Source organism: Fulmarus glacialis, unplaced genomic scaffold (genome assembly GCF_000690835.1).
Source record: "Fulmarus glacialis isolate BGI_N327 unplaced genomic scaffold, ASM69083v1 scaffold20556, whole genome shotgun sequence".
NCBI classification, from domain to species: Eukaryota; Metazoa; Chordata; class Aves; order Procellariiformes; family Procellariidae; genus Fulmarus; species Fulmarus glacialis.
The window spans coordinates 23,620-33,569 of record NW_009220265.1 but is presented as its reverse complement, the minus strand read 5'-3'; the positions used below and the strand labels follow the sequence as shown (position 1 = coordinate 33,569).

Genomic DNA, 9,950 nt, shown 5'->3' with positions numbered 1-9,950 from the left:
TATTTATAAGAGTGAGCTAAAGTGCAGGCCAGTTCTCGTTAGTGGCTACAAAATAGTCCCCAAGCACAGAATTTCGATAACGTAAACTTGCTTTGAATTCTTCATCTCCTGTTGTATTTATCAGTGCTCTTCATTTGTGCTCCTATCTTCTAATGCTACTAGTATTGGAAGAATACCTGATTCTTAACGCTGTCACTGCAACACAATACCTATCCAAAACCATAAGCTTGAATAGCTGAATTGTCACTCTGCATATTGTCAGTATTCACTGTTTTATTGCCTTGTAAGTTGACAGTTTTGTATGTTCACTAACTTCTTTCCCATTCTCTCTAGCCTTCTGGTAACTTTAATACTCAAGTCCCTAACAGCCAGCGGCTCGTGAGCAACCCGCAGGTGCACAGACGTTCTAATTCTTGTAGCAGCATTTCTGTGGCATCCTGTGTTATGGAATGGGAGCAGAAAACCCCTTCGCACAAGCATACCAGTGGCACTTCTAATGCAAGGAGTAGACAACAAGAACCAGAACAAAGTAGAGACTATAACACCTCAGACAGAAGGCGAGGGATGTGCTGGACTGGAGTCATTGAGGTTCCCAGGCGTAGAGATGAGCTAGAAATAGAAGAGGACCAATGCTGCAGGGTTAGTGCTGCTCCTGTCAAAAGCTAAACGTAGTGTTGCTTAGTCTGGCTCAAAAGCTCAATACAACTGCTCTCTTACACTAAGAACACCTAACACAGATTGGAGTTTTCCCCTAAATGCATTTCTCATAGAACAGTACTGTTTCCGAGTTGTCTCACTACTCATTCTATTTGACTTCTTAACTTGATGTTTAAGAAGTCCTTAAAAGCAGTGTGTGTATTTCTCGCTAGCGCATAGATAGCTCCTGTAAGGAACTCCTAACTAGCTAGACCTTTTCTCTAGATGTGAATGTCCTTGTGTTTTAACTTGTGTCTGTCTCCTCAAATCTATCTTGTAGCCTGCAATTTACCATAGTCTGTTTGGGCAGCTTAAAAGGTGGTCTTATGAGCCATATCTGCAAATGTCTGCTGGAAATAGTGCTTGGACAAACATCTCACTTGTGTGACTGTTAACTTTAACTCTCTTAGAATAGTCTTCCGTAATTTTCATATCTGCGTTGAAACTGGGGACTTCGGTTACAGGTGGGAGCCTTTTCCCGCCCCCCTCATTAAACTGATGCGCGCAAATATTTGTATCAGTGGTGTCTCTGTCACATTATAGCACTGTCACAGTGGCTCAGGTAAATGGAAGAGAATTATACCACCCCTCTCGAGAAAGATTGCTTCCCGAGAGGAGGAAAGTTTATCATGGTATGATTCCTTTTCGATAGTGTTCTCAAAATTTCTGTTACTTGCTATCTGTTTGAAGTCAGGGACATGCTTTTAAGCAACTGCTATTCCAATTAACTAATACATGAACCACTGTCAGCAGAGTGAGGGATGTGCTCTCTGCTGCAGTAAAATGTGACCAGTAGTAGTGTACCCTTTCCTTGTAACATAACTTCTAAGGCACCTTGGCAGAATTGTTTCAAAAAAACATCAATGGAAATAAGTACTTGCCCACTAAAAGGGAGGGAAAAAAGTATTGACATTCTTTTTTTTTTTTTTATTTTAATGGAAGATTTTTGCTGAAAGCCACATTTCCCTATATACGTTTAATTTTTAAGAGCTGCTTTAGACTTATGAGGAGTTTTCTGTAAAAGATACAGCCAATCTCATGTCTATTGGTCAAAGAAATCCTAACTGATGCTCATCATCTGAAAACACAGGGGATACAATTTGCATTCATAGGTTTGGGTTATGTAACCTCACCATGATTCAGAGTCTCTCAAATTAATGTGTAAATGGAACAGAGAGTCTGCAAATACTCTTTCAAAAGCCCATTCAAAGATCTTGAAGGCACTCGGGTTTTTAAAGAAGTTTCCAGATTTTTCTTCTGATTTCCCTGAGCAACTGACAATAATGTTCATAAAATAAAAATATATGAACTTCAATCACTTCTCATGGGTTTCCAACAGCTGAGTTCAGAAACAATAGCACTAGGAGAGGGGACACTTCCTCTGCTCTGTTTACTCAGAAGTGTTATGAGGTCTTGCATCCTTTTAGAGATGTTGGAAATCCATACTCAGTCTGCTTGCTTTGCTACCTCAAAAATACATTTTGATCCATGAATGCATCCATGGAAACATAAATTTCTCTTTCTGGTTGGTTAATATGTTCATAGTAATCAATCTGTTTTGATTTGGAAACTCGGGAGGAGCGTTACCAAACATAAAGATGTCCTCCTTGAGGAAATTTTACTAGGTATGGAATGCAACAGATTGGATAACACTTAGCTACAACTTACAAAAAATAGGAATTGGCACAGAAATAATCCGTTGTAATTTTATGCAAGGCTCTTGGTAATGGTGCCTTTCAGGATGCACTCTGAAAGCACTTTAGGAACAAAGCTTTGATCTTCATGCAAACACATCTTAACCAGACCTGCAAAGTTCACTTCTGCTAATGATATCCTCTGAGAGATTTACTGTGTGCTGATTTCTCCTGATTCTCTTCCACTCTGATCAGAATGCACCTCCAGTTCGTCTCAGACACAGACGATCGCGCTCAGCTGGGGAGAGATGGGTAGATCATAAGCCACCTTCTAATCTGCCCACTGAAACAGTCATGCAGCCGCATGTCCCTCATGCCATCACAGTAGCGGCTGCAAGTGAAAAGGCACTAGCTAAGTGTGACAAGTATATGCTGACGCACCAGGAGCTAGCCTCTGATGGGGAGATTGAAACAAAACTAATTAAGGTAAAGCAAATGCCTTCGTCGTAAACTTGTGATAACCCTGTCAAAACCTATTTCTGGCAATGTATTTGTGCTACAGGCTTACTAGCTTGCGTAAGGGTATGTTTGACTCAATCTGCTAAGAGACTTGATTTGAAAGTTTTGTGCAGTTGGATTCAAGGGAGCTTTTAGAGTCTGAAAATACTTTTCTTGAACTTTGTCATTACTTCATATAAACCATTACAAGCTTGGTTATCTCAGTCATCGTTTTCCTTGAAAATAATCAATTATTTTTTCCTCTAGTAAAATGCAATAATCCATTTGTAGTGAAAGTTTCTTAGACTTGCGGCTGCAGCTAATCTTGTGGAGTTGGTTTTGTTGGAGTGATGTTATTTGATTTCCACTAGCAGTATGAGTAAGCTTGCGGCAGTGATGGATGCTCAAATGCTCCAGGACATAATTTCTAGTAGTCAACTGACAAACAAATTGGTGAGACAGTCTAGGCTTTGAACGCTTGCAATGTTTGTGTCCCAGAATGCTGACTATACTTACCTAAGGCAAATTGAGAGCTCTTTGTAATTTGTAGCAAGAAGCTTTTGGTTCACTTTTTCTACAGTCACGGGCTTTCCGATATTGTCTTTTTTCTTTTTGTTTTTGAGTTTTGAAAAAGCTCTCGCTCCTGTAAGGTAACTTTGTAGGTTCCAGCGATGTTTTCGGAAGCAAAGTCTTGCATAGCTGACAACATACCTGTTCATGCTGTGGAATGGAACTATTGAAACTAAACCTATGGCATGATTTCTGTAGTATTACTTAGTCATCGTTATCATACAGAAATCTTTCTCATCGTAGTGACTGTTCTATGTGTATCTTGCGTGATAATCAGGGTAGATGGTGTTCACTCTTTATTGTCCTGTGTATAATAAGAGAAGATATATATAATGGAGGAGAGTGTATTTGTGCACATATGCTTGCTGGCTACTAACCTGCAAGGAAATGACGTCTGTAAGCTCTTAAAGTTTTCACGTGAAAACTGGCACTGTGGTTATCATACTGACCTAGTGACTGTACCTTGTAACTGCTTTTGGTTTCCAGGGTGATGTTTTCAAAACCAGGGGTGGTGGACAGGCTGTGCAGTTCACGGAGATAGAGACTCTAAAGCAAGAATCTCCAACTGGGTGAGTTGTCTTAATTTTAGGTTCTGAGACTGTTGGTGATATGTAACTCCAATAGTAGCCAATTCTGGTCCAAATGATTGAACAAAACGTTGTTGCATCTAACTTGAAATCATGTAAAAGTAACTTGGAGAGGCTTATAGACACTGTAGCTGCTTTTAAGGCTGGTCTGCTGCTGAGAGCAAAGTGTTTATTTAGAAAGTATAAAATGTATTTTCTTGTGTATGAGAATCTGCCAAAATACATGATGCTTGTAACTTTTTTCCACATGCTCCTCTTTCAGTCGAAAGCGAAGATCATCACCTTCCAATCCTGACCCACCCGAGGATGCTGCAGACTCTGAATGGACTGATGTAGAAACGAGAGTAAGCTTATAAACGAAGGAGGGGTGCATCTCATGCTTGATCTGGATGAGAATTTGGGGTAATGCCTATAGCTGGGTGGGGGGTTAGCAATAGAGAGTGATTTTCTGTGTCTTCTCAGTGTTCCGTAGCAGTGGAGATGAGGGCAGGATCAGCTCTTGGACCTGGATATCAGCATCATGCTCAGCCCAAGTAAGTGCATCTCTCCTTTGTAGCTGGGGTATTGCATTCTCTTTCCTGATAACATCTAAAGTGAGAACTCTTTTTTTCCCCCCCTTGAACTTTTTTTTTCTGCCTTGACCTTGCTGCCCTTCCCCCTTCAGGTTTGGGGTGCATACCTCCTTAATACTACAGGATAAGCAGGCTTATTCAATATTGGAAACTGGTGACAAGATAGATCTGTAGGATACACTAAGCAGAATTATTAACTTGTCTTCTGGGTAAAACTCTGGCACTCAGTCAGTGAGCAGAATGTCAAGTTTGATCTTGTGCTATCTTGACGGTAAAAAGCTGGGAACTGTAGGACGCCTGGCAGGTCCAGAGTGGAATAGGGTTGGGGATGGCAGTGACAAAGTACTAAGCTGTATCCCTCTTCTGTCCCCCTAGCCTTTATCAGATGCTGATGTAGTAAAGAATACTCATTTTTGTATCGTTAGATAAATTTAAATTAAACAAGGATACAGTTTCTGTATGGCATAGGGAGGAGGGAACTGAGGCTCCCGTAGGATATACCTAATGGTATACTTGAACATAGCTAATATTCCAGCTGCTACCTGCTGTGTAATTGTCAAGGCACCTATTAAGGAAGCATGGGCTCTAGTCACGCTAGAAGAAACTTTTCTCTTTTTCAAATGCATAGATAACAGTCTGAATTCTTCAGAGCTGTCTTACCATTCTTTAACGTGGTGGGATCTGTGGCAGTTGCACACAGAAATGCAAGCTTACCGAGTCATAAGTCCCGATTTCTAGCAAAACATCCAAATGATCCTGCAGTTTGTAAGGCTAGTGCCCAACATTTGAGCCCCACATCTAACAGAACACTTCACTGACAAAAGAAATGCTTCAGGTAAGATAGTTTTGTTAAACTAGATGTTGCAGAACAGAATTCAATATCCAGACTTGGCCTCTTGCAGATAGGTGCTGGCAGTGCTGTGGAAGTCACCTATTCAGCCCAGGGGAAGAAAATTTGCAGTTTGCAAGACGTGTTTACAGGCAGGAGAGAGGGCTGGAGAGGTAACAAGGTTTCTATGAAGCCAAAATGAACTAAACTTATTGCATTTGGAATCCAAAAAGTTTAGAACTATGGTGGTAGGGTATTTTGAAGAGTATTTGAAATCAGTCATCCCTCTTTCAGGTAAGGTGACAAATATGTGCCTTTCGTCATGTTAGCATATACTTTATTACATCTCTTATTGGAAACTGGGACCTGTTCAAGGTGGCTACTGCTACTTGCAGCCTTGTTACAGCCTTGTAATATTGTAGTAAATCCTTTAGCTTGCCTGTGTGTTGAGTTGGAGCTTATATTTATTTTAACTTATTAAATAATTTAAATAAAACTTTGTTTTATGCTCACGGCTGTCTAAAAAAGGAAGCCAAATACAAGTGTTTCTTGATAAATAAGCTCTTTAGTTTTCTTGTGTTAATTGTTGCATTTTTTAGCATAGGAGGTACGTGAAATTTATGCATACAGCAGAATAGGTAAATAGGCTATTGACTACTGTTAAGGAAAACTGCTGCTCTGCAAAATCTGAAAGTTGTTTATGGCTTTTTTCTTTCCTTTTTTAGGCGAAGAAAGCCATGAACTTAACGTACTACTGCGTTGGAATCCTCTTGATTTTATCAGACTGATGTAGTATCTGCTGCCAGTGATAAACTTGATAAAAACTGTTTTGTTATCACTATAGGCTTATATTTTTATAATGGCCTGTGCTAGGCAATGGTTAAATGGGAGATACTTCTTGCGATCCCAAAGAAGCATATGTGTGGGTGTGTATATTTTCAATAGATGTAGGGGGTTCTGCCATTGCGTCCTTTGGACTTCTGAAGAACACCTTCTGTCTCGTATGTATGAAACCCTTGTTATTAAGCTGTATCTTTATAGACTAACGACACAAGGCTTTTGCCTTGCATATTTTTTCAGCTTTTTCTTTTTATAGTGCAAAATACATCTATTCTGGTCACTATCCCTTCCTTGTCACGTCCTCTGTTTTGAAGAGGCATAAATGCTGCTATTTATTTAGATGCAGTAACGCACTTTAAGAGTGTTTCTATGCCATTTCATATTTTATTATAACTAGCAACAGCTTGGTAATATGGATTTCTTCTTGGAAGAATTATCTTTGATTATTTAATATGCAAATCAACTTGTGAAAACATTTCAATCTTCAAACCTTCATAGTAACGAAGCAAGAATACTGATATGATGAGTAATGGTGACTTGACATCAGTCCCACTTTATTTTGTAGTGCAAGTAAATAATTAAATGTTTTACATCTGTAGATATGGGGTAAAAGGGTAATTTGCTCACAGATATGGTGAGAGCTTTATATGTGTGGCTCTGCAAACATGTTAAAATAAATACTTTTATTGAATGGCTCTTACAAACCATTTTCTTGTTACTTAGGTGTATGCTAAGCTACAGAAACTAAGGTAAGCACCACAGCGTCTCGACTGTGTCTTATGCAAAGAGCTGTGAATGAATGCACCTTTTGGGATACTTCTGAAGTTTAAACCAAGGAATCTGCTTGGATTCCAAGATATGTTTTGGACAACCTTATCTTCATGTCCACAAATTGCTTTCAAGGGCAATTGGTTCCATTTTGAGTGAGTGACTGCCTCGTTAAAAGATGTTGAAGCTTTGAGCTTTTTCCAGCATAAGAAAAAGCTTTTCTTACTAAGTAGTTTAAAAAACATTTTTTATAAAGCCTAAGGGATTTTTAAAATTTTTTTTTAAGGAGAAAAGTGACAAATATGAGTGCCTGTTCGTAGCTGGTATAAACAAATTTATTTTCAGGTGGTCTATGAAAAGGCTTATATTCTAAAGAAACACCATCTTTTCCACAGGTCTCGTAGGCCCACAGCTGGAGCAGAAAGCTGTACAGCAGCAGTAATGGCTAGTGCTAACACTGTGGTAGTCTTAGCGTTCACCTAGCTAAGAGCAGGCTTGATCATAATCACTCTGAGAAAGAATAATAGTGTTCTGCCTCATGCTATTGTCTTGAGCAGGCAGTGCTGCTTAATGGTTTCAGAGGCTTCCCGCGTGGCCTATGAAAAAAGAAGTCCTGGTTCAAAAAGCTACAAGCAGAGATAGCTCTGTGTGGCAGGCATGCATTTGTTAAATGTGTGTTCAGGAGGCTGGTTAAAGTTGCTTTTATTTACTGCCTAATTAGTTAAATGCAATGTCTTAGTATATAGCTAATAAGTCATAAGCGGCAAACAGAAGAAAAACCAAAGAGGGGAAAATCCAGCCTGAAGAAATGCGTGGGTTTGTTTGAGGGGCTTCTGTGAACCTGCGCTCGACAGGCAAATCCCATGCTGTCTGGTGATGGAGCGGTGGGAAGCAGCACTGCTGTGGCTGCATGGTGAGCTAGTGCCACTAGATGGTGTGAAATAACCATCGGGGGCTGGTGGCTGGATCCCTCTTCCGCTGCCCTGCATGGAGGAAGGCTTTGCCCTGGGCGTGGGGCAGGGAATTCCTCCTTTCCACACTGCGGAGTCCTGGGATACCCCTAAGCTGTGCAGTGGGTTCCCTGCTGCCACCCATCTACCCATCTTCCTACCTTGGCTGCTACCCTGTGGGAGGATAGGGATAGGAAGGGCAGCTAGCAGAAATAACGATGAAAGAAACTTAAATCCCATGCTCCTATTTCTGGCATTTAAATTAACTCCTTCACATGCACTAAAATAATTAATCTACTATTAATGATGAGCAAGCTGTCAAACGCATTATCTCTTTGATTTGGATTCTATCATCCTGTCATCAGCGTAAGTCATATTGAAAGTGTTACTGGGGAAACCTGGGAGGGAGACGTGAGAAACTGATATTCAGAACTTCGTAAAGGAAAATATTTAGCTACAGAATGTGGCTTCATTTGGGTTGCTTCAAAAACGATGTGAAAGGCGTTCTCAATTAGCTCTCAAAATGCTTGTTTTTATATCAAAATGGATGTTTTTATGTCCACCATCCTGGTGGAAAAGGATGCATAGCCAAAGTGTTTATTTCTCAGTCCTTGCCAAGTTCTGTATTTTGATGCATAATGTTTTGCAAGAGCTTTGCTCAGAAATTTCTTGTTTTGAAGGAGAAAGCTGTTAAGCACAAAAACAATGGTTGCTGCAGCCACTTTCTCCTATTATAAAGGTTAATCAAAAGCGCAAATATAAGACCTTGCTAAGGAGGATCTATGTCCTTGCCAGTGCTGTGAGGAAGGTGGCAGCATGGTAACAACTTGTCTTGAGTCTGTGACTTGTTCTTCATGTGCCTCAACTGCCCTTGAGGTCTATTGCTGAGCTAATTGTGCTGCCTTGTGCCTCTGAGCAGAATTTAAGGGTAGGGTGAAGGCTGGCCTGCTCTTCCTGGCTTGAAGTCTTGACTAGTCATCAGCCCTGTGCAGCCAACAAAACCATACTGCACCTCCCTCCTATCTTAATTAGTTACATCTTTAATTACTCAAATGCTATTATTACCTCCTGTGATGGGCACCATAGATAACTTTAAAGACTGAAACCTAATGAGTGAGAATGAGCTTTGCAAGCTGTTCCGGGTTCATGTTTGGAAAGAAACAGAACTTGGCTGAGGACTCGGGCTCATCTCATGAAGCCTGCTAGCTTGGGGGAGGAGAAGACACGGGGACTCCTGGGGCAGCAGCAGCAGGAGGAGCTCAGAGTGCCCCTCAAGCTCAGTTTCCTAGCCTAGGTCTAGCAACGCTTTTCCATCAGTGGAGTTGTGTTCAGTGCCACTCAATCACATTCCTCTGAAGTCGTTCTTCATGTCTTTGCGTCTTCTTCACATATTTACTCTTGCACATAGTACTGGCAGTGTTTACTCTGCAAAGATTCCTCTAAGACTCAGCTAAGCACACAATTTACTCAGCTAACAAGGGCTGGCATTTATTGTGGGTATCTTTGTGTACTTGTCGTTCTTTAGTCTCCGTTGACATTCAGTGGGAAGCGTTAAAACAAACAGCAGCACGCAGTAGGAGGGTTGCCTGTACCAACGCTCCTCTGTGAAATAGCTGAACGAGGCTGCCTGCTTGATGTTGGCCAGAGCCGGCTCCCACTGGTCTGCTGTCAGTGAGGATGGAAAAGCCTTTTTGAAGCAAGTGGGCTTTTGGGAAAAATTTTCATCTTTGGAAATTCAGCTCTTTTTTTTCCTTTGCAGTGCATGTATTCCCTTTATTTTTCCCTTGAGCTTTGCACTGATTGCAGCTAACATTTCCTGAGAGTGGATGAGGAAGTAGCCCTATGGAGTAACTCAAAGTTCAAGTTTCTAGCAGGCAAGCTTTTGGGGGCGGTTAGCCCTGAATTTGTTATTGCCCAATAATAGAGCAATTTATTGGGCTAGAGCAATTTATAGAGCAGGGGCTCTAAACCCAAGGGCACCTTGGGGTCTCGCTCTCGCTGTCAGC

General features: G+C 40.9%; 1 protein-coding gene across 1 annotated transcript in view; it reads left to right on the top strand.

Moving 5' to 3' along the window:
* Positions 1-6,914, top strand: part of KIF23 (kinesin family member 23) — a gene marked incomplete at its 5' end in the record, with an annotated part of 17,796 nt that extends 10,882 nt beyond the window's left edge. Inside the window, 5 exons of the mRNA XM_009580706.1 lie at positions 2,586-2,816; positions 3,885-3,967; positions 4,248-4,329; positions 4,448-4,518; positions 6,112-6,914. Coding sequence (XP_009579001.1) covers positions 2,586-2,816; positions 3,885-3,967; positions 4,248-4,329; positions 4,448-4,518; positions 6,112-6,127 — 483 coding nt within the window. The remainder of the gene's footprint in view (positions 1-2,585; positions 2,817-3,884; positions 3,968-4,247; positions 4,330-4,447; positions 4,519-6,111) is intronic.
* Between the last annotated feature and the right edge of the window lie 3,036 nt (positions 6,915-9,950).